This window comes from Hyla sarda, chromosome 5 (genome assembly GCF_029499605.1).
Source record: "Hyla sarda isolate aHylSar1 chromosome 5, aHylSar1.hap1, whole genome shotgun sequence".
NCBI classification, from domain to species: Eukaryota; Metazoa; Chordata; class Amphibia; order Anura; family Hylidae; genus Hyla; species Hyla sarda.
In genome coordinates this window covers 172,221,658-172,247,045 of record NC_079193.1, presented here as the reverse complement: position 1 = coordinate 172,247,045, position 25,388 = coordinate 172,221,658, and the positions used below count along the sequence as shown (strand labels likewise).

The 25,388-nt window shown below is 42.1% G+C and overlaps 1 protein-coding gene across 1 annotated transcript in view; it reads left to right on the top strand.

Annotated features, from left to right (window-relative positions):
• LOC130273629 (succinate dehydrogenase [ubiquinone] flavoprotein subunit B, mitochondrial) overlaps nucleotides 1-25,388 on the top strand; it is a 189,086-nt gene that overhangs the window by 49,502 nt on the left and 114,196 nt on the right. The window contains exons 4-8 of the mRNA XM_056520747.1: nucleotides 135-278; nucleotides 1,427-1,591; nucleotides 2,031-2,179; nucleotides 18,038-18,162; nucleotides 20,223-20,391. Of these exons, the coding sequence (XP_056376722.1) occupies nucleotides 135-278; nucleotides 1,427-1,591; nucleotides 2,031-2,179; nucleotides 18,038-18,162; nucleotides 20,223-20,391 (752 nt within the window). The remainder of the gene's footprint in view (nucleotides 1-134; nucleotides 279-1,426; nucleotides 1,592-2,030; nucleotides 2,180-18,037; nucleotides 18,163-20,222; nucleotides 20,392-25,388) is intronic.

The following is a 25,388-nucleotide window of genomic DNA, read 5'->3' as shown; positions in this document are numbered from 1 at the left end:
GCAAATAAAACATATATACCCACATTTGGTCAGTAAAAGATTGAGGACTGGGATCCACTATATGAAGATTTATTTTGCTGTTATCTTTCCACTATTTCTAGTTGTTTTAGTTCTGATCTTATTGTATTCTTTAGGGTGGTATAAATGCAGCTTTGGGTAACATGGAAGATGATGACTGGAGGTGGCACTTCTATGATACAGTGAAAGGATCTGATTGGTTGGGTGATCAAGATGCCATCCATTATATGACAGAACAAGCACCTGCTTCAGTTGTTGAGGTAAGTACTGGTCCACTTCAACAAGTTTTTAATGCAATGGAAAGCAACCATACAGAATAAAAGTGGAATAGTTATGTCATTTGATATGATAGCGTGACAGGTACTGAAAAGAAAATGGGTCAAGTTACCAAAAGAATGAATCTTTATTGCACAAGTGGTTCACGGTTTTTACCATTGAGAAAACTGTGTATCTAATTGAGCTAAAGGCAGAAGGTTCAGGGATTTAAGCAACTGGTTTTTGAAGCCAATGGCAACCAACTGGGTCACCACTTTAATTTTCAATTTGATACTTTTCTGTCAACTCATATTTTTTCTTACAACCCTGATGTTGCTTCACATCCAGGGCTTGTGCTTTTAGATCATGTGTATATTTAAAGCGCAACTGTCACGAAATTTTGGTGCAATAACCTGCACACAGCCTTTGTACTGTGTGCAGGTGGTGGGTATAGCAATACTTTTACATGATATTTGCAGGCTTTCATGACTGCAAAAAAGGCTTTTATTCAAAGCCACTGACGGTCGGATAGGCGTGGCGCGAGGTACCCCCATGACTACCCCATATGTCCGCGCTGGGACCTCTGTGTGATTGACACACAGGTCCCAGCGCATGCGCCCTTCAGCTAATCTAACCTGCACGCTGCTGTGTGTCATTCAGCAAGCGGTCGCTCCCGCCGCCATCTTCCTCCTCAGTGCGCCTGCGCAGAGCAGCGCGCAATCAGGTTAGTTCTCGATACTAGGTGCAGAGAGGAAGCGTGCTCTCTGCACCTAGCACTGCGCAGGCGCAATGAGGAGGAAGACGGCGGCGGGAGCGAGCGCTTGCTGGATGACACACAGCAGCGCGCAGGTTAGATTAGCTGAAGGGTGCATTCGCTGGGACCTGTGTGTCAATCACACAGAGGTCCCAGCGCAAACATACAGGGTAGGCGTGGGGGTGGACATGGCATCGCGTACCTCGCGCCACGCCTATCCGACCGTCAGTGGCTTTGAATAAAAGCCTTTTTTGCAGTCATGAAAGCCTGCAAATATCAGGTAAAAATATTGCTATTCCCACCACCTGCACACAGTACAAAGGCTGTGTGCTGGTTATGGCACCAAAATTTCATGACAGTTGCGCTTTAAGGAAGAAAATATTTTCGTTTTCCTGGCAGCTTGAACATTACGGAATGCCTTTCAGCAGAACAGAACAAGGGAAGATCTACCAGCGTGCTTTTGGAGGGCAAAGCCTGAAGTATGGTAAAGGAGGACAGGCTCATCGCTGCTGCTGTGTAGCAGACAGGACTGGACATTCATTGCTACACACTTTGTATGGAAGGGTAAGGGTTTAATTGTTAATTCCTATCTAGAAATCTATAGAAAGGACATGACCTGTTTTTCAGTTGTACAAGTGGGTCACCCTAGTTGTCTGTGGACACAGGGATTTCCCACCTACTTTTTTTTATTTTAGGACAAGGCTGCAACATTATAAATGTGAATTGCATCACATTGATTATGAAGATATCTGAGAATATTAGTTTTCATTTTAACAGGTAAAGTAATTCTGACAGCCCAGATGTGGTAATTAAACCATTTGCACAAAATCACAACATGTTTAGTCACATAGAGCCAAAACACTGACTCTACACATGTTGAGTTGGGACTGAATAAAGACTTTAGTTTCTTATGTTTTCTATGATGATCTTTGTTCTCAACTTGAATGTACTTTGCGAATTTTTACATTGTAATGTTTTTGTTTGTGTTTGTTCTTTTGTTCAGTCTCTCAGATACAACACTAGTTATTTTGTAGAATATTTTGCCTTGGACCTTTTAATGGAAAATGGAGAATGCCGTGGTGTTATTGCATTGTGTATGGAAGATGGATCCATACACCGCTTTAAGGCTAAGAACACAGTCATAGCTACAGGGTAAGAAATGTATTTCTAATGACATAGAAACTGTTGTCTTTGGACCACCATTGTCAGCAGCTGGGACAAGTTCTGGGTTGGCTCTATGCCTTAAAGTAGCACTCCTAGGTAGTAAAATGTTATTCCCTATCATTTATCAGCAGCACAATGATAGGGATGACTCCTCCCCTGTGAGATTTCAGGGCCTTGGCATTTTAAAGGGGTATTCCAGGCAAAAACTTTTTTTATATATCAACTGGCTCCGGAAAGTTAAACAGATTTGTAAATTACTTCTATTAAAAAATCTTAATCCTTCCAATAGTTATTAGCTTCTGAAGTTTTCTGTCTAACTGATCAATGATGATGTCACGTCCCGGGAGCTGTGCATGATGGGAGAATATCCCCATAGGAGCTGGACAGCTCCCGGGACGTGAATCATCAGAAAATAGTTAGACAGAAAATGGTAACTCAACTTCAGAAGCTAATAACTATTGGAAGGATTAAGATTTTTTAATAGAAGTAATTTACAAATCTGTTTAACTTTCCGGAGCCAGTTGATATATAAAAAAAAGTTTTGGCCTGGAATACCCCTTTAATGACATTATCATTAAACAGTTTATTATCTCCCCCTAACTTGGAGTATGACATTGGTCGTATGTTTCCTTCATTGCTTGCTGTTGGACGCGAGTGCCAGTGCCTGTGCAAGTCTGTGGCTGCTCCTCCCCTCAGCTCTCTGAAGCTTTCCGAAGCTAAAGTTGGGGGGAGGGCAGGGAGAAGGCGGAGCAGAGGGAGAGAGGATGTACATGCCTTCCTCATCTCCCCTCCCCAGCAGCGCCTGCTTGCACTGGCTGGTTTAGTTTTGACAGCCAGACATAGGTTTGCACAGGCTGGACAGGGAGAGGGCTGACAGGGGGAGGACGTACTTTTGCACAGGCTGAACAGGGAGAGGACGTAGACTTGCACAGGACATGGGATGGTTTCTGAGGTCTTCTATCAGCATCTGCTAGGACCCACATGCCAGCCTGTCTTCTGGAAAGTACATCAAATGATGTGGCGGCATTGTATCCTTTGCTCTGTTCAGCTCCTGCAGTGAACAAAACAGAGTGACTTCTGACTAATAAGTTAGAAGTCGTGTCTCCTTCAGTAGCTTGTATTTGTATCTAATACTTGCTTACTGTACTGCTTAAAGAGGTTTTACATCCCCCACCCCTTATTACTGTAATATTAACCCCTTACGGATGCAGGGCGTATGGGTACGCCCTTGTGTCCTCTTACTTAAGGACGCAGGGCATACCTGTACCTGCTTCATTCCAATCACTGCCGCTCACTGGGTGGTGATCGGAACAGGATTCCTGCTGAAATCATTCAGCAGGCATCCAGTGACATCCTGAGAACCCCCCTGTAACTGCGATCACAGTGATTGGACGGTAAATTCTGACAGTTCGATCACAGCTTTTCCGGGCTTTTCTGTTCTTTGGTAACCCGATCGCCCGGAAAGTAAGGGTGATAGGTGCTGTCACAGATCACCCTGAAGGATAGGAGTGAGGTGGCAGGGGTGCCCTCTCTCCTATTCCCTACGATTGGTCGGTTGGGAGCCACCGACCAATTGCAGGCTGGTGCGTGACTTTAAAAATCCCCCCCCCCCCCCGCTCTGCCCACACATCCTGGTCCAGGCAGAGTGGGGAGATCAGCAGTGGCAGCGGCAACAGGATGCGCAGAGAGTGCATGCTGGGAGTTGTAGCTTTTCTATAGCTGGAGGTCACTGGTGGGGAAACACTGAGTTAGTCTGTTATGGTCCGTAAGTGCATGCTGGGAGTTGTAGTTCTGCAATAGCTGGTTTACACGGGCGGGGTTTACAGTGAGTTTCCCAATTCAAGTTTGAGCTGCAGCAAATTTTACGCTGCAACTCAAACTCCCAGCGGGAAACTCGCTGTGAACCCCCGCAACAGCTAGAGGCACCCTGTTTGGATGTTTTTGGTGAAGAAGACAAATGCCATGCTTGCATCCGGGTCTGCCCCTATGCAAATCCCTAATTTAGGCCTCAAATGCGCATGATGCTCTCTCCCTCTGGAGCCCTGTCGTATTTCAATCCAACAGTTTAGTGCCACATATGGGGTATTTATTACCTCACTCGGGAGAAATTGTGTTACAAATTGGGGGGGGGGGTGTCTTTTTTTTCCCTTTAACCCCTTATGAAAAGGAAAAGTTGGGGGCTACACCAGCCTGTTTGTGTAAAAAATTTAATTTCTTACACTAACATGCTGGTGTTGACCCATATTTTTCATTTTCACAAGAGCTAAAAGGAGAAAAATACCCGCAAAATGTGTAACACAATTTGCATGGGGTAAAATAACACGTGTGTGTGGGGGAAGTCCACTATTCTGACACCATGGGGGCTTTGTAAACCCACATGGCCCCTGACTTCAATTCCAGCCAAATTCTCACTCGAAAAGCCCAATAGCGCTCCTTTCTTATGAGCCATGTGGTGCACAAACAGAGCAGTTTACGTCCACATATGGGGTATATCTATACACAGAAGAAATAGTGTTACATATTTTGGGGGGTATTTTCTCCTATTACCCCTTGTGAAAATTAAAAATTTGGGGTAACACCAGCATTTTAGTGAGAAAAATAAAATTTTTCATTTTCACATCCAACTTTATTGAAAATTCATCAAACACCTGTGGGGTGTTTACACACCTCCAAGTATAAAATTTAAACAACAACAAAAAAATGTGGTCTCAAATGGATGGGGATCGCCCTTAGCAACGGACTACAAGGGCAGGATCTGCTCCCCCAGTATAAATGCACAACCGCATTTGGGGTTGAGCACCTCCAGCCATTTGAGACCACGTTTTTTGTTGTTGTTTAAATTTTATACTTGGAGGTGTGTAAAATCCATATGTAATGCACCTTGAACATTTTCCAGGCAGCATCAAGGTAGCACCTGTGAGGCCATGCACCTATATTAGCCAACTTAGGTTGGGCTTGCAGTTTGCCTTCCTCCTCCCATTGATGTGTGCTTAGCCACGCTGGAGGGTACCTGGTAGGACTTTGTGAGTCGACCTAATGCTGCCGTAATTCCCACTGGCCCCTGTTTTGCTTATCACGCACAGGTAGGTTTAGCGCTAGGTCCTGTGCCATTTGAGAAACCTTGGCGTTGGTGTGCGGGCTCTGGTATGTCCTTCATATAAGGATATACTGGTGAATGTCTCAATTTTAACATCAGTGTTGAGGGATAGCCAATGTCACTGTATACATCTACCATAGTAGTGCACCTAAACTCCTGTATTGTATTTCCATACTCGAAAGATATTGGGTTACAAATTTTGGGAGCCTTTTCTTTTTCCTTTTACCCCTTAGAGAAAAAGAAATGGGGCTACAAGTACATGTAGGTGTAAAAAATAATGGAGATTTTGAGTTTTTTTCCTCCACATTGCTGCAGCTTTCATAATGCGGTAGTTTATGGGAGATTTCTAACATAAATATGCTCAAATTCACTTCAAAATTGAACTGGTCCCTGAAAAATTCAGATTTTGACATTTTTATGAAAATTTTGAAAATTGCTGCTAAACTTTGAAGCCCTCTGATGTTTTCAAAAAGTTAAAACATGTGAACTTTATGATGCCAGCATACAGTAGAAGTATTGTATATGTGAATCTATATATATACATTGGCATGTCTATTTTCCTTACAAGCTGAGAGTTTTAAAGTTAGAAAAATTCTAAATTTTCAAAATGTTCATGACATTTATTTTTTTTTACAAACAAATGATTGGCGAAAATGTACCACTATCTTAAAGTAGAATATGTAACACAAAAACAATCTCAGAATCAGAATGACCAGTAAAAGCATCCCAGAGTTATTTTTGCATAACACAGACACAGGTCAGATTTGCAAAAAATGGCAGATTATGACTTTGTTAATTGTCAATCATGTTGTCCAAGTCCCCAGGATCCTGAGAAACCCACAGTAAGGGATGTTGTAGTATGGGATTTTGTGCAAAGGTCAATCAATGAGCTGAAAGATTCCTTTCCCCCAATCTACAACTTAGTGGGTAAGCGCTTCCAGTATCACTCTATTTACCCACTCAAGGATTATTGCACTATGGAGCACTTCTTGCTTTTTTTTCCCCCCAATCTAGAAAGAAGTCAAACAATGGTCATTCTTATCCAGCCTCTCCTATGTAAGATGACTGTAGGAATATTGAAAAGGCTCTTTATCTAATAAAGAAGATGATGAACTGGGAAAAACTTTTTTTTCCCACGTATAAAGCTCAAAAGATTATTAAATTGGCACAGGTTGAGGGCCATCCTTCGGAGTCAGGGGAAGCTCCTTCCAGCTCAAGAGAGCCTAAAGTCTTAAAGGTGGACAATATAGGATCCTGCTTCATGCAGACTGGGTGAAAGAAACCCAAGAAGGCCCCAGTGGTCTCTAAAAGGTTTAAATTGCTATATCCACTGGATGAATCCCAGTCTAAGGATTGTGTCTCTCCTCCTAAGGTGGATATAGCCATAGTAAACCTGTCAAAAAAAAAACATTAGTTTCAGCTAAAGAAGGGTTTAGCCTACTTAATCCGATGAACCTAGGTATATCCAAAACTCTTAGCAAGAGGCTAAATAGTATGCAACCGGATATTGATTCCAGTGTTTAAAGATACAACAGTCTTACGACCTTTAAACCTGGGTTCACAGTACGTTTTTGCCATACTGTTTTCAATCCGTTTTTCTAAAGAAAACCGTATGGCAGAAAAACGGATGGAACAGTATGGGAAAAAGTAAACCGTATGCGTTTTTAAACCGTATACTGTTTTTCAAAGTGCATACAGTTCCGTCCGTTTTTATAGAAAAAAAAAACATACGTTTTTGAAAATTTTGTCCATTTTTAACCTCTTAAGGACGCAGTGCGTATGGATATGCCCTGCATTCCGAGTCCTTAAAGACGCAGGGCGTATCCATACGCCCGTCGGAATTCCGGTCCCCACCGCTAGCCGGTTGGGGACCGGAGCCGGATGCCTGCTGAAATCGTTCAGCAGGCATCCCGGCATATCGCCCAGGGGGGTCATTATGCCCCCCCATGTCGCGATGGCCACAGATCGCTGGACAATTCAGTCCAGCGATCTGCGGCGATTCTGGGTTAATCGGGTCTCCAGTGACCCGGTGACCCGGAATTACTGGCTGTTCGGGGCCGTCTCTGACGGCCCTGAACAGCCAGAGCCTGCAGGGGTGAGGTGGCACTGGTGCCACCTCACGATCGCCCTGATTCGTCGGCCGGATTACCGGCAGACCAATCAGGGCGCCTGCTGCGGGTGTCACTCCCGCACCCGCTCCGCCCCTCTTCCGGAGGACGTGAGCGGGTGCGGGAAGACGACCCCGGGTGCTGGGGACCCCGATCCCCGGCGCCCATGTTGGGATCGGGGCCCCAGTAGCGGCGGCGACGAGGGACAGTCCTGCGACGGAGCAGCAGCAGGAGGTGAGTTACAGCCTCCTGCTGTTGCTTAGCAACAGCTCCCAGCATGCAAAAAGGGTATGCTGGGAGCTGTAGTTATGCAACAGCAGGAGGCAGACCACCACAACTCCCAGCATTCCCTTATGGGCATGCTGGGACTTATGGTTTTGCAACAGCTGGAGGCACATTTTTTCTATGGAAAAGTGTACCTTCAGCTGTTTTATAACTACAATTCCCAGCTTGCACAAACAGCTAAAGTGCATGCTGGGAGTTGTAGTGGTGCATCTGCTGGTTGCATAACTACAACTCCCAGCATGCCCGTTGGCTGTCGGTGACTGCTGAGAGTTGTAGTTTTGCAACAGCTGAAGGCACACTGGTTGTGAAACTCAGAGTTTTTTGTACCTAATTTTTGTACCTAACTCAGTGTTTCACGACCGATGTGCCTCCAGCTGTTGCAAACTACAACTCCCAGCAGTCACCTTACACCATGCACCGTACATGCTGGGAGTTGTAGTTTTGCAACAGCTGGAGGCACACTGGTTTTGAAACACTGAGTAAGGTCACAAACTCAGTGATACATAACCAGTGTGCCTACAGCTGTTGCAAAACTAAAACTCTCAGCATGTACAGTCTGTCAGCGCATGCTGGGAGTTGTAGTTTTGCAACAGCTGGATGTCCCCCCCCCCCCCCCCCCCAATGTGAATGTACAGGGTACACTCACATGGGCGGAGGCTTACAGTAAGTATCAGGCTGCAAGTTTGAGCTGCGGCAAATTTTCTGCAACAGCTCAAACTTCCAGCGAGAAACTACTGTGAACCCCCGCCCGTGCGACTGTACCCTAAAAACACTACATTACACTAACACAAAAAATAAAATAAAAAGTAAAAAACACTACATATACATATACCCCTAAACAGCCCCCTCCCCTCCCCAATCAAAATGAAAGCGTCTGGTACTCCACGGTTTCCAAAACGGAGCCTCCAGCTGTTGCAAAACAACTACTCCCAGTATTGCAGGACAGCCGTTGACTGTCCAAGCATGCTGGGAGTTTTACAACAGCTGGAGGCACCCTGTTTGGGAATCACTGGCGTAGAATTCCCCTATGTCCACCCCTATGCAATCCCTAATTTAGGCCTCAAATGCGCATGGCGCTCTCACTTTGGAGCCCTGTCGTATTTCAAGGCAACAGTTTAGGGTCACATATGGGGTATCGCCGTACTTGGGAGAAATTGTGTTACAAATTTTGGGGGGTATTTTCTGCTTTTACCCTTTTTAAAAGTGTAACATTTTTGGGAAAAGAAGCATTTTAGGTAAAAATTTTTTTTTTTTTTACATATGCAATAGTCGTGAAACGCCTGTGGGGTATTAAGGTTCACTTAACCCCTTGTTACATTCCCCGAGGGCTCTAGTTTCCAAAATAGTATGCCATGTGGTTTTTTTTTGCGGTCCTGGCACCATAGGGGCTTCCTAAATGCGGCATGCCCCCAGAGCAAAATTTGCTTTCAAAAAGCCAAATGTGACGCCTTCTTTTCTGAGACCTGTAGTGCGCCAGCAGAGCACTTTTCACCCCCATATGGGGTGTTTTCTGAATCGGGAGAAATTGGGCTTCAAATTTTGGAGGGTATTTTATGCTTTAACCCTTTGTAAAAATGTACATTTTTTGGGAAACCAAGCATTTTAGGTAAATTTTATTTTTCTTTTTTTACATATGCAAAAGTCGTGAAACACCTGTGGGGTATTAAGGTTCACTTTACCGCTTGTTACGTTCCCCGAGGGGTCTAGTTTCCAAAATGGTATGCCATGTGTTTTTTTTTTTTTTGCTGTCCTGGCACCATAGGGGCTTCCTAAATGTGGTATTTGGGGTATATGGGGTATTTTCTGAATCGGCAGAAATTGGTCTTCAAATTTTGGGGGGGTATTTTCTGCTATTACCCTTTTTAAAAATGTAAAACTTTTGGGAAACCAAGCATTTTAGGGGACATGCCCCCCAAAAACCATTTGACGCTCCTTCCCTTCTGAGCCCTCTACTGCGCCCGCCGAACAATTAACATAGACATATGAGGTATGTGCTTACTCGAGAGAAATTGGGTTTCAAATACAAGTAAAAATTTTCTCCTTTTTACCCCTTGAAAAAATTCAAAAATTGGGTCTACAAGAACATGCGAGTATAAAAAATGAAGATTGTGAATTTTCTCCTTCACTTTGCTGCTATTCCTGTGAAACCCCTAAAGGGTTAAAACGCTTACTGAATGTCATTTTGAATACTTTGGGGGGTGCAGTTTTTATAATGGGGTCATTTATGGGGTATTTCTAATATGAAGACCCTTCAAATCCACTTCAAACCTGAACTGGTCCCTGAAAAAAATCGAGTTTCAAAATTTTGCGAAAAATTGGAAAATTGCTGCGGAACTTTGAAGCCCTCTGGTGTCTTCCAAAAGTTAAAACTCATCAATTTTATGATGCAAACATAAAGTAGACATATTGTATATGTGAATTAAAAAATTTTTTTGGGAATATCCATTTTCCTTACAAGCAGAGAGCTTCAAAGTTATAAAAATGCTAAATTTTCAAATTTTTCATCAAATTTTGGGATTTTTCACCAAGAAAGGATGCAAGTTACCACAAAATGTTACCACTATGTTAAAGTAGAATATGTCACGAAAAAATAATCTCGGAATCAGAATGATAACTAAAAGCATTCCAGAGTTATTAATGTTTAAAGTGACAGTGGTCAAATTTGCAAAAAATGGCCGAGTCCTTAAGGTGAAAAAGGGCTCAGTCCTTAAGGGGTTAATGGGAGGGGTCTTGGTTGGGGACTGTAGGATGCAAATGCGCATGTGCAAAGTAAAAACCGTATACGTTTTCCCATATGGAACCGTATGCATGTGCGTTTCACATTGACATCCATGTTAAAAAAAAACGTATGCAGTTGCAGTACAGTTTTTAAACCGGAGACCAAATCATGGTCAACCACGGTTTTGACTCCGGTTTAAAAACCATGCTGCAACCGCATACGTTTTTTTTTAAACATAGACGTCAATGGGAAATGCACATGTATACGTTCCATACGGGAAAACGTATACGGTTTTTACTTTGCACATGCGCATTTGCATCCTAAAGTCCCTACCCAAGACCCCTCCCATTAAAAATGGACAACATTTTCAAAAACGTATGGTTTTTTGCTCTATAAAAACGGACGGAACTGTATGCACTTTTAAAAACCGTATTCTCTTTAAAAACGCATACGGTCTACTTTTTCCCTTACTGTTCCATCCATTTTTTTTGCCATACGGTTTTCTTTAGAAAAACGGATTGAAAACAGTTTAGCAAAAACGTGAGGTGAACCCAGCCTAAATTAGCCACGGACTAGTTGTTTGATGCATCATCCCAGCAATTGAGATTTGGGTCAAAAACTATGGCGCAGTTTACTGCCGCCAGGTAGGCTTTATGGTTATGCCCCTGGACTGGAGATGTTCCCTCAAAATACCATCTGTGTAACATTTAATATTTCCCTGGGAGATTGTTTAGCCCTGAATTAGATAAAATTATGGAGGAACTCTATGATAATTAGTCCAATTCTCCAGACCCTTTGGGAAGTTTTCTCAGAGGAATCGCCCTCCTCCAGGAGCTAGACAGTCTCTTCCCTAGTGGAAGAGGGGCAGGAATAGCCAGAAAAGTAAAGATACCCTGGGTCTTGGGAATAAAAAAAAGTGGTTACTCCCTTCCCCTTTATCAGTAACACAAAGACAGAGTTATAGCATCTGCAAAAATAAAGGAAGAAAATGAAAAGCTTCTAGAACAATCCATTCTGGAGCTGGTCACTTTAGCTGCCCTGGAGCCTGTTCCTCTTTAATAAAGAGAGAAAGGAGTATACTCTATAGTATTCTTAGTTCTCAACCTCAGGGAAATTGGAGTTTTCGTAGCCTTTGTTCTGAAAAAACATAGATTTTATTAAAGACAAGAGGCGAATATTATGCAAATTTCTTTCTTTTTACTACTGCAGCAGCAACCAATCATGAAACAGAAAAAAAAAATGTTTGAATATGCAAATGAGTATGCAAATGATGTATACACTATCAACCAATCAGCATACAGGATAGTCCATAAAACAGCTGTGAATAATGGTATCATCCTCTTTCTTGATGCGGAATCTTGACATCTAAGGTTCTGGAATGTAATGCTCGTAAACTGTGAATCAACGAAGTAACAAAGTCCAAAATATTGGAGGATCAACTGGAGTCAATGAAGTAGGAAAATCCAAATCTTCCTATATCAAACTGAAAAGAGATAAAGAGATAAAAAGTAGGATTGGGTCATATGGGCGGGATAATACTCGCCTCTTGTCTTTTAATAAAAGCTATATTTTCCAGCACCAAAGGCTAGGAAAATCTCCAATTATATTACAATACAAGAGGCTTCTATTATGAAAGCTCAAAGCTCATAAAGTAATATTTAAATATAATAAGATGACAATATGAATATATTATATATATAAAATAACAATAAAAACACTTAAATAACAACCATAGAAACATGACACTCTGGTCTAAAGTAGAAGTTATGAAAGGTAGATTCCAAAGACCAATCGGTTGTTTTTAGGATATCGGATATGGAACCACCGGATTGATAAACTTTAGATGACATAGCACCCCTGTTGGAGTGAGCACCAAAAATAGAAATATCTATTTCCGCTAAAGACATGGCATATTTAACCCAACGAGCTAAAGTAGGAGATGAAACCGGAAGGTACGGTTTACAATAAGAAATGAGAAGTTGTGAAGAGGAAGGAAGACGAAAAGGTGAAGCTTTTCGTTAATAAGTTTTCAAACAATGAACAACACAGAGTTGTTCATTATTAGGAAAACAAGGATAAAATACAGTACTTAAATCGGTTATTGTACATTTAAAAATGGAAAATTGAACTCCGAGAGGAGTAAACACTCAATGAGAAATATCAAGAGCTTTAACATCTGAGACTCTTGAAATAAACAAGACACAAGAGAACAGTGAGCTTAACCTCTTCAGGATGCATGGCATATGCATACACCCTGCATCCTGAGTCCTTAAAGACGTAGGCCGTACAGGTACACCCGTGGGAATTCTGGTCCCAGCCACTAGCCGGTCTGGGACCGAATCGGGATGCCTGCTGAACTCATTCAGCAGGAATCCCGGCACATTGCCGAGGGGGTCCTGAGACCCCCCCCCCATGCCGCGATATGCGGCAATTCCAAGTCATACGGGTCTCCAGTGACCCGGAAAATAAAGGGGGATCCCCTGAAGGAATAGGCGTGAGGTGGCAGGGGTGCCATCCCTGCTATTGGTCAGTCAGAAGCGACCGACCAATAGCAGATTGGGGGCGTTAAAGTTACGTTCCCCCGTTCTGCCCTCCCACGTTAGTCAGGGCAGAACGGGCGAACTGTGGTATGACCGGCGGCGGCGGTGGAGGTCCCTTACCAGCGGCGGCGGGCGGCGATCCTCTCCCTGGTTGCCTAGCCTCATCTGGAGGGCTACAGTTTGGAGACCACAATACAGTGGTCTCTAAACTGTAGCCCTCCAGATGTTAGCTTACTATATAACCAATACCCTATTAAGATATAACTTTTATTGTATCTTTGTTAAAATGTATTACTAATACTTCCAGCAACCTGCTGTATATAGATAAAAAATGATGCTCACATCTGGTTATTGTCTACACATATCATAGGTATGCACACTTGACAATACAGTTAAATGCAGACAAGTCAATAATTAATATAGATAGATGTAACTCACGTACTGCAAATTGTATTTCCTTTTCAGTCCTTCGGTAGAGGAGACTGTAGTGGGGTAAGATGTAGTTAGGGTGGTATACAGATATATATAATGAACAGCCGACCTACCACTCCTATCAAATACAATGCCTTACCCTACCTATCAGTGGGGGAGGCGCCCCCACTTAAACCGTTGACTCTCCACTCCCTCAGGCTGACTAAACAATGTGTACATACATGTAAATACATAACCATTAAAATATATAATGATGCATCATTATACAGCACATCTATGTGTATAGATAAGTGAGAAAAATAATAGTAATAATAATAATTATTGATCCACGGATAATACCTACATCTTACCCCACTACAGTCTCCTCTACCAAAGGACTGAAAAGGAAATACAATTTGCAGTACGTGAGTTACATCTATCTATATTAATTATTAAGTATTAGTAATACATTTTAACAAAGATACAATAAAAGTTATATCTTAATAGGGTATTGGTTATATAGTAAGCTAGTGTTGCACATACCCACACATATGGTATTTTTTGTAAAACCCTCCAGATGTTGCAAAACTACAACTCCCAGCATGCCAAGACAGCTGTTTGCTGTTTGGGCATGCTGGGATTTGTAGTTTTGCAACAGCTGGAAGGCTACAGTTTGGAGATCACTGTGCAGTGGTCTCTAAACTGTGGCCCTCTAGATCTTGCAAAACTACAACTCCCAGCATGCCCACACAGCAGTTTGCTGTCTGGACATGCTGGGATTTGTAGTTTTGCAACATCTGGAGGGCCAAAGTTTGGAGATCACTGTGCGGTGGTTTCTAAACTGTGGCCCTCTAAATCTTGCAAAACTACAACTCCTAGCATGCACGAACAGCAAACGGCTGTCTCGCCATGCTGGAAATTGTAGTTGCGTACCTCCAGCTGTTGCATAACTTCATGTCCCAGCATGCCCTTCAGCGATCAGTGCATGCTGGGAGTTGTAGTTTTGCAACAGCTGGAGGCACACTGGTTGGAAAATACAGAGTTAGGTAACAGAACCTAACTGAAGGTTTTCCAATGTGTGCCTCCAGCTGTTGCAAAAGTACGGTCTGTCAGTACATTCACACTGCTGAGTTTACTGCTTGAAATTTGAGCTGCGGCAAATTTTCCTCTGCACCGCAAACTCCTAGCGGGAAACTCACCCTAAACCCGCCAGTGTGAATGTACCCTAAAAACACTACACTACACTAACACAAAATAATAGGTAAAACACTACATATACACCCCCCTACACTGTCCCCCCCCCCCCCCAATAAAATTGAAAAACTTATCATACAGCAGTGTTTCCAAAACGGAGCCTCCAGCTGTTGCAAAACAACAACTCCCAGCATTTCTGGACAGCCACTGATTGTCCAGGCATGCTGGGAGTTTAGCAACAGCTTGAGGCACCCTGTTTGGGAATCACTGGAGTAGAATACTCCCTATGTCCTCCCCTTTGCAATCCCTAATTTAGTTCTGAAATGCGCATGACGCTCTCTCACTTTGGAGCCGTGTCGTATTTCAAGGGAACAGTATAGGGCCACATATGGGGTATTTCCGTACTCAGGAGAAATTGTGTTACAAATTTTGGGGGTCTTTTTCTCCTTTTACCTCTAATGAAAAGGAAAAGTTGGGGACTACACCAGGCTGTTAGTGTAAAAAAAAAAAAAGTTTGCACTAACATGCTGGTGTTCCCCCATACTTTTCATTTTCACAGGAGGTAAAAGGAAAAAAAGACCCCCAAAATTTGTAACGTAATTTCTCCTGAGTACGGAAATACCACATATTTGGGCGTAAAATGCTCCGTGTACACACAACAAGGCGCAGGAGTGAGAGCTCACCATGTACATTCGAGGCCTAGATTGGTGATTTGCACAGGAGTGGCTGATTTTACAGCGGTTCTGACATAAACGCAAAAAAAATACCCACGTGTGACCCCATTTTGGAAACTACACCCCTCACGAAACGTAACAAGGGGTATAGTGAGTCTTAACACCTCACAGGTGTTTGACGAATTTTCGTTAAAGTTGGATGGGAAAATGGAAAAAAAATGTTTTAACTAAAATGCTGGTGTTACCTTAAATTTTTCATTTTCACAAGGGAAAATAGGGAAAAAATCCCCATATGTGGATGTAAAGTGCTCTGCGGGTGCACTACAATTCTCAGAAGAGAAGGAGCACCATTGGGCTTTTGAAGAGAAAACTTGTGTTTACAAAGCCCCCATAGTGCCAAAACAAAGGACCCCCCCACATGTGACCCCATTTTGGAAACTACACCCCTCACAGAATTTAATAAGGGGTGCAGTGAGCATTTACGCCCCACAGGTGTCTGACAGATTTTTGGAGCAGTGGTCCGTGAAAATGAAAAATTGTATTTTTCATTTGCACAGCCCACAGTTCCAAAGATCTGTCAAACGCCAGTGGGGTGTAAATTGCTGCTGAACTTTGAAGCCCTCTGATGTCTTCCAAAAGTAAAAACATGTCAACTTTATGATGCCAACATAAAGTAGACATATTGTATATGTGAATCAATATATAATTTTTTTGGGATGTCCATTTTCCTTATAAGCAGAGAGTTTCAAAGTAAAAAAAAAATATGCAACATTTTCAACATTTTCATAAAATTTGGGAATTTTTCACCAAGAAATGATGCAAGTACCGAATTTACCACTAGAATACCAGTAGAATGTGTCACCAAAAAAAACAAAAAACACAGCATGAAATCTTAACTCATGTCACCACTGGCAACAGCAAGAAAGAGGATGATACCGTTATGCATAGCTGTTTTATGGACTATCCTGTATGCTGATTGGTTGATATTGTATACCTCATTTGCATACTCACTTGCATATTCAAACATTTTTCTTTTCTGTTTTATGATTGGTTGCTGCTGCAGTAGTAAAAAGAAAAATGTGCATAATAGGAGCCTCTTGTAATTAAATCAAGACTTCCAAACCCTTCATTTCAAGGTGGATATGTGATTGTGGATATGTGATTGACTGGATTCACTCGGGCTCAGTCATCAGCTCAAGCTTCCCTCCCTAGTCATGGTCACTACTTTACTATAAGCTCACTGGGGGGCATTTATTATTATATATACACTGTTTTCACTGTCTATATTGCGTAATTTTTTTTTTGCACAATTCCGTGTTTTGTGTGATTTTTGCATCATTTTTGTTAGAAGTTTTACTGTGGAATTCTATGTGACTGTACGGTGGAGCTGATTATGCAGTGTACATCAATTTATCAACTGCGTATTTAATGATTACAAGCACAAACTGTGCGCAAGTCCCGATTAAATTGCGCAAATATACACCATCTAGGAGGACATATAAAAAGCTGTCAGAATGTGTCCAGCAATATGTAATACAGATTTAGAACTGCCTCCAATTATTTAATCTTTTTGCTATAGACTAATTATTACTGTATACTACTGTACAACCTCTGAAGGGAATTCACAAGCATTAGGGTCAGCCATAACACTTTATTAGCCTGGGTAGGAAAGTAATATGAAAAAAGAAAATTAGCCTAGAAACATGTTAAAAATTGTAGCAGAAGGCAACTTGGAAATATAAGAAGGTACTAACCCGGGAGGATAGGAGGGAAGTCAGAAATCTGCGGGCCCACCACGGGAAAATGCCACAGGGCTGTGAAGAGCAGCTCTGTGAAGTGTGAGGTAGAGAAGGAGTACATGGTAGAGCCAGGGGGGCATTTCTATATTTGCGCAACATTTATCAAAGGACATGCAAATTTTTATGTAAATTTTGCGCAAAAGTGTAAATTAGACAGGCAGTGTAAGGGAGTAGATCTGTGTCTACAATATACACCTAATGATAAATGTCCCCCACTGTGACCATTGTAAGGGGTGCTTATATTACGTAAAGGGGAGATGCTAAACTCTTTATTGATAATGTTATTAGAAATTCAAAGGTCCTGAATGCTCACAAGGTAGGAGTTATCCTCATCATTGTGCTGCTGATGAGACTAAGGGAAATCAGATTAACCACTTAAAGGGGTATTCCATTTTTTTTTTTTATATATATATATATATATATATATATATATCAACTGGCTCCAGAAAGTTAAACAGATTTGTAAATTACTTCTATTAAAAAATCTTAATCCTTTCAGTACTTATGAGCTTCTGAAGTTAAGGTTGTTCTTTTCTGTCTAAGTGCTCTCTGATGACACCTGTCTCGGGAAACGCCCAGTTTAGAAGAGGTTTGCTATGGGGATTTGCTTCTAAACTGGGCGTTTCCCGAGACAGGTGTCATCAGAGAGGATTTAGACAGAAAAGAACAACCTTAACTTCAGAAGCTCATAAGTACTGAAAGGATTAAGATTTTTTAATAGAAGTAATTTACAAATCTGTTTAACTTTCTGGAGCCAGTTGATATATAAAAAAAAAGTTTTTTCCTGGAATACCCCTTTAAATCTCATCTTCTATGGCAAACTTTTTTGGAAAACTGTGACTGTTTTGAGACAAAGTGCATTCAAAATGAATGGAAAATTCCTCATGGATAACTTCCTGGCTTTGGTTTAAAAACTGCAGTGACAGTTTAAAAAAAAAAAAAGTGGAAAAACAGGCTTAGGAAATTATAAATGTAGTTCTTCAAATTTAATAACTTAATCTGTATCCTTTAACTCCTAGGGGATACGGCAGAGCTTATTTTAGTTGCACTTCAGCACACACATGCACAGGTGATGGCAATGCCATGGTGACGCGCGCCGGGTTACCCTGCCAAGACTTGGAGTTTATACAGTTTCATCCGACAGGTTAGCCTAAATGTTTCATTGTATACAAATAGTGTGAGGTTACCTGTCTACCCCTTAATGCTGCACTATTCACTTGGCGAGTTCTGTTCTTTCTGCAGGGAGTTGGAGTCTCTGTATTGCTATAATGATTTGTTTGGAACTGAATAATTAACAATACATGATTGGCATTCATAGGTGACCATTCACTGGTGAAACCATTTGCTTACATTATAAAATATAAGCAGTAATAATCACTAGTATTTCTAAATCAGTTTGGCACATAATTTAGGGTTTTTATGAGGTTCTATAACCCTTTATGCGCTTCCTTTTTCAGAGCACTACTGTCTCTTGAGATTTTGCTTTAATGTCATACTAGAGGCTCAGCAACAGGAGACATTATTTCACACTGTTCACTACAGGATAGATCCCAGTTTAGTAAAATTAACAAACTTTCTTTTTTTCACAATCAAATGTACATCAATAATTATATAACAGATACAAAGATATCTCAAAACTTCACCACTGCAACTATCGACTATCATGTGTAGTTACCAAGGTATGGCGGGGAGCACGTATGTACACATATTAAGCATTAAGGTGTGCATCAGGGACCACATGTAAAAACAATGTTAGCCACAGTACATCTTCTGTCCTCCATGTTTAATGTCATACTCCTTATTTTAATAGGTTCCACAGTGTTTTGGGCTCTGTACATTCCTTTACTTCTACGCTACCTAATGTTTACATTGGGCCGTATAATTGCCCAGGCCACAATACAACATCAAGTGGGTATTGTCTACGCGTACATTTTTAAATGGGACTCATTCATAAAACTTTCTAGGTGTTGTACTTTTGCCTTGGTAACACTACTGCCTAGCGTGGAATTGCATCCCTTCACACCCAGTCTTAAGATACATGCATATTTTCTTAATGTTCAGTTATTAAATGCATTTGCAATAGTCTGCCTATTAACTTGTGATGGTATTATTAAAGGTTTTTTGGGGGGCTTTAAAAATTGATAGCTTGTCCTCAGGACTCCCAGCACCTCTATCAGTAGCCATTTGAGCTACAGAGTCCCTGTGAACATTGATTTGGAAGAGTGCTGCTGCTTCTTTAAATCAGCTAATCGGCGGTGGTGCCTGAAGTCAGACCCCTGCTGATCTAATAATGATTGTCTATCCCGAGGGTAGGCCACCAATTTCTAAAGTCCAGACAACAGCTTTCATTCACTTAATGATGCAGCCATTTAAAAGTAAGGGCTTCTGTGGCAACCCACAATCGCTTGGCAAGGGGCTTACCGGAATTACTGCACATTCAACATCTGTTCTATTGGCTATTTAGATGCCACTGTCAACTGTCAAAGATAGAATCTATAGGGATAATAGCCGCCCACAGTGATTCTCCCATGCCGGTTATTGACCATGGCCCTGCTACTGAAATCATCTTTTAAAATAGTTATAATGTCTCGGCTGTGTGTTGATTTAAGTAGACAGCGTCACATCAAGTTTATACCGAATCTCAAGGAAAGACACGCTGGTTGCTTAACTGATGTAATCTTTACTGAGATATAATGAACGTGGTAAAACTGTAAAACAAACATATGAAAGACAAATATAAGCATGGCTATTCAAGTGCCTTACATTATGCATAGCTAATACATAGATAGGGTCTAACATGTGCTCACTTACTACACACTGAAAAACACATTCTCTATCTACAAATGCCTGGCATCTCTCTACACAAGATAACTAGCAATTCCTTACTCACAGGCTTTGGTATTTATCAGATTTGCAGTCTGTATTAGCTTCAAGAAGTCCTGTGGATCTGGTCACTGTGGTGGCTGGAGCTGGAATGAATGAGACATGCCGGGGCTAGCCCTAGGATTTAGAGAGAAGGCCCGCCTCTAGGCTTCAAGAAAAATGAGGGTCTTAAAGGGACAGACCCTGCTGAGTGCCAAGCATGTAAAATACATTGCGAAGGCAGCACAATAGTCTTTAAACCTTTTACATTTGCTTTAGAAGGGGACACAAGAAAAAGAAAATCTTTTTATTTAATTTTTTTTTTACTTTCCCAACTTGCAGGTATATATGGAGCTGGTTGCTTGATTACTGAAGGATGTCGTGGTGAGGGAGGTATTCTTATCAATAGTGAAGGTGAAAGATTCATGGAAAGATATGCACCTGTAGCTAAGGACCTCGCCTCTCGTGATATTGTATGCCGATCTATGACCATTGAGATTCGTGAAGGAAGGTTGGTCCCCTTTTTCTCCTTTTTGATACAAGAATCTGTTTCTTGGAAATAAGTCTTGAATAAATATTCTGAAATAATAAACTTTTAGTTCTTACAACAGTTACTACCAGAGTAATATATTTTACTTAAAGTGTACCTTATTTACAGAATCTTGCATACATAAGCACATCCCTTACATTTTTGTAAATATTTAATCTTTTTTTTATGTGACAACACTAAAGAAATGATACTCTACATTGTAAAGAAGTACGTGCACAGCCTGTATAACAGTGTTTAATGTTGTGTCCCCACAAAATAATAAAACACACAACCATTAAAGAGGAGGGGGTTTGGAAGGATGCCCATTCTAAAGTATATAAAAAAACAAAACAAAAAAAAACTTTATTTACCTCCAGTGCTCCCACGGTGCCTCCGGTGTCATTCTACTCTCCCCGGCTGCGATACTGTTTCTGAGCTGCAGCATGATGCTTGGGCCCAGAGTGATGCTGGGACCCAGAGTGTCATACTGCTGCTCAGCCAATCTCTGGCCGCAGCAATTGGCTGAGTGACAATATGACACTGTGGGCCCCGACATCACTCTGTGCCCACACGTCACGCTGCAGCTCAAAAAGAGGATCACAGCCAGGGACTGGAGAAGGAGACTGGAGGCACCACAGGAGTAATGGAGGTAAGTAAAGCTCTATTTTTTTTTATTTATTGTAGAATGGGCATTCTTCTAATACACCACTAGATAACCCCTTGGCAACCTAAACCTTGGCAACAAAAGTAAGTGGAAATGTCCAGATTGGGCCTGCAGCGTCAATTTTATATGTGACTACCATTATTTTTCACGGTCTTAAGTCTATTGGGCATGAAGTTCACCAAAACCACAACCCCCTTCTCCCAGAAACCCTCCCCAACAACACCAATATCCAGAAAATGTATAGGTACACAACCACCATGCTTAGCCATAAGCATTCTACCTGTGGGGCCTAGAGTAGTTACCCTGGCCCAGCCCCTCATTTGATTTAGCTGAAAGGTGAAAAAGTATAACCAAGGATTAGGTAAAGCCAACCCACCAGAGGATTTACCCTGCTGCAATGTCTGTAGCCAAATCCTAGCATAGCATACCAACCCCCCACACAAGCTGTGGGAAGTGGCACTGTATTCTTTGAATGTACGGAGTTTTTGGGAGTATATACAGCAATTGGGGCATTAGCACCATTACTGCCAGGTTAGCACGGCCATCCACTGACAGGGGCAATTTAAACCACACAAATATTTTTTGAGGGCTCCTATCCAGGAGAGGCAGCAAATTGGTGGGGACAAAATCATGGATAAACAGGATTATTTTTACTCGCAAGTATTTAAAACTAGTGACCAGCTGTATAAGGGACTCCGCAATCTGAGGGATAGGTTGCATCAATACCTTATCCCAGTTAATCAGTAGACCAGAAATGAAGCCAAAGTCACAGATTAAGAGCATAACAGGGGCCAGGGACCGTGCAGTATCACCCAAAAACAGTAGCATGTCATCTGCATACAGTGCTATAGAGTGCCACCATACCGGAACCTCACAATATCCACAGACAATTGTACCATGTAAGCCAAAGATTTAATGGCCAGTGCACCCCTACCGCGTACCTCTCTGCAACTCAAACTGACCCGAAATCTGACTGTTCACTCGTAAGTCGGGCCTTTGGTTTCTAATATAACAGCTGAACATAAGATAGGAATCTAGACCCGAACTCCATATGCCCTATAACTCTAGAGATGGAATTCCACTCAACACTATCAAACACTTTGGCAGCATCGTGGAAAAAAACAGACCTAGCCCCAGTACCTTCCTGTGTAATTTGCAGATTAAGAAATACCCGGCGAATGTTATCCACGCTAGACTAACCCGGCATAAAGCCAGTTTTAGTCCCTGTGGACTAGGAATAGAACAATCCTTGTCAATCTATTTGCGAGCATGTAGATCAATTTGATGCACTGACAAGCTGACCCCTACTCCTTCATCCTCTACAGCAATGCAGTCAGCAGTAATATGTCTGTTTCCCAAAGACAACTTCTGGATATGACACTGAGCACGTGTTATGTTATGTAGAGCAACAATTCTTTTTTTTTTTTTTTAGATCTTTTTCCGAATTGCCATGAGGTGCAATATCCAATGAATAGTATTAGAGTGTAAGAACGATAACACCGAATTTAAAACACTTGCTCCCGATCCACACCTGATACCTTGTTATACTAACAAGTCACATGACATTAATGGTTGTGTTGAGTTATTTTGAGGGGACACAACATTAACCCCTTAAGGACCAGGCCAATTTTATTTTTGTGTTTTTTCCTCCTCTCCTTCTAAAATCCATAACTTTTTTATATTTCCATTCACAGACCCATACAAGGGCTTGTTTTTGCTTGACCAGTTGTACTTTGTAATGACATCACTCATTTAACCTAAAATGCATGTTAAACCCAAAATCTTATATTTTGTGAAAGGAAATTTAAACGAAAATCACAATTTAGCAAATTTGTGAGGGTGTTTCGTTTTCACGCTGTACACTATATGGTAAAACTCTGGGTACTCATGGTTACATACCTTTCTATTATTGTACTGCTTTAAAAAATCTAAAACTTTTTTTTTAGAAAATTCCTTGAGAGAGCGGTGGAGGCAGGTGAGGGGACCTCTGTCCGCCATCTTGGCTAATCTGATCCCCGTGGTTTTAAGTGCCGGATTTCTGCAGATTCCTTGATCTGTATTGATCATGGCCTCTGAGGAGTATATGTATGACATCAATGTGATCGCTGATGTCTGCCATTACCGGCACAGAGGGAAGGAGGAATAATGGGGGAATAATGGCACAAGGGAATTAAGATGGAGGGGGGGGGGGGAGAGGGATAATGGCAATAGGGGATCAGAGGGAGGGGGAAATAATGGATCAGGGGATTAAGATGGAGGGGTGGAAATGATTATTCCCCCTCCTCCATCTTAATCCCCTTGTGCCATTATTCCCCCTTCCCTCTGATCCCATTTTGCCATTATCCCCCCCCTCCATCTTAATGCCCTTCTGCCATTAATTCCCCCCCCCCCCTCTGATCCTATTTTGCCATTATCTGATAATGATAAAAGGGCATCAGAGGAAGGGGGGAATATTGGCAGAGGAGCATTAAGAGGGGGGGGGGGGCTGATGATTATACTACTCCATCTTAATCTTCTTGTGCTATTATTCCCCCTCCATCTTAATTCCCTTGTGCCATTGTTCCCCCTTAATCTTTATCTCCTTGTGCCATTATTCCTCCCCCCCCCCCTCCCTCTGATCCCATTTTGCCATTATCTGATAGTGGCAAAATGGGATCAGAGGGAGGGGGGAATAATGGATCAGGGGATTAAGATGGAGGGTGGAAATGATTATTCCCCCTCCTCCAACTTAATCCCCTTGTGCCATTATTCCCCCTTCCCTCTGATCCCATTTTGCCATTATCCCCCCCCCCCCCCCTCCATCTTAATGCCCTTCTGCCATTAATTTCCCCCCCTCTGATCCTATTTTGCCATTATCTGATAATGATAAAAGGGGATCAGAGGAAGGGGGGAATATTGGCAGAGGAGCATTAAGAGGGGGGGGGGGGGGGGCTGATGATTATACTACTCCATCTTAATCTTCTTGTGCTATTATTCCCCCTCCATCTTAATTCCCTTGTGCCATTGTTCCCCCTTCATCTTTATCTCCTTGTGCCATTATTCCTTCCCCCCCCCTCCCTCTGATCCCATTTTGCCATTATCTGATAGTGGCAAAATGGGATCAGAGGGAGGGGGGAATAATGGCACAAGGGCATTAAGATGGAAGGGGGGGGGGGTGATGATTAACCCTCCCCCTCCATCTTCATCCCTTTGTGCCATTATTCCCCCCTCCCTCTGATCCCCTTTTGCCATATTGGATAATAATGGCGCAAGGGGATTAAGATGGAAGGGGGAATAATTGAAAAAGGGGGATCAGAGGAAGGGAGGTATAATGGCACAAGGGGATTAAGTATCGCATTAGTATAAAGGTAAGGACACGCCATTATAAAAATAAGTAATTTGATAACTTATTTTGTCCGCGGGTACCCCTCGCTTGTAAGTTCCGCACAAATTTACGTGCGAGGGGTACCCGCTGACATACTTTCCCCCTTTGGGGGTACAGTCGCGAAAAAGGTTGAGAACCACTGCAGTAGGAAACAAAGCTTCCTTCTCCGTCTCCAAAGCACCCAGTGTAATGTGATTCTACGGCGCTGAGTCTTGTTCTGAAGAGGATTGCTGTGGAGACTGAGTGGAAAGCTTTGTCTCCTAATGCATAGAAGATAAAAAGGGAATGGATGGCATCCAGCTCTCCCAAATTTATCCATAATGTTGAAGCTTCATTTTTAATCGGTATGCATTAAAAAAGAAGAAAACAAAAGAAATCTGAGAACAAAAACAACGAAACGCTGGCGTGTTTCAAGCTAACACATCAGCGTTTCGTTGTTTTTGTTTTCATATTTCCTTTGTTTTGTCCTTTTTAAAAAAAATAAAGTTTTAATTTTATGGATAAGGGTGCATTCACACCACGTTTTGTACATACAGGTGCTGGATCCGGCGAGGGGAGGGGCAAACCGGGCGCTCCCGTACCCCGGCCAGATCAGCCCGTAACTCCATTTACTTTAATGAGCTGACCGGAGTGAATGCAGCCTAATTTTGGGAGAGCTGGATGCCATCCATTCTTTTTTATCTTCTGGATGTACGGGATGTGGCCCGCTCTGTGATCACCTTTACCTCATATGAGTCAGATTGCCTTTGAAGAAGTATCTACATGGGTGGTGAGCTGAGCTGCATTTTTCTTCTACTTTTTGTCGCTCCTAATGAATGCATAGTTATATATGGGGGGAAGAACGGCTCCTCCATTCAGGCATTTAGGCGCTGAGTTTACATCCAGTTCCAAACAAAAAATGATTATAGTTCAGGACTGTGCACTCTAATCATTGTATTAAATCCCCTTCAT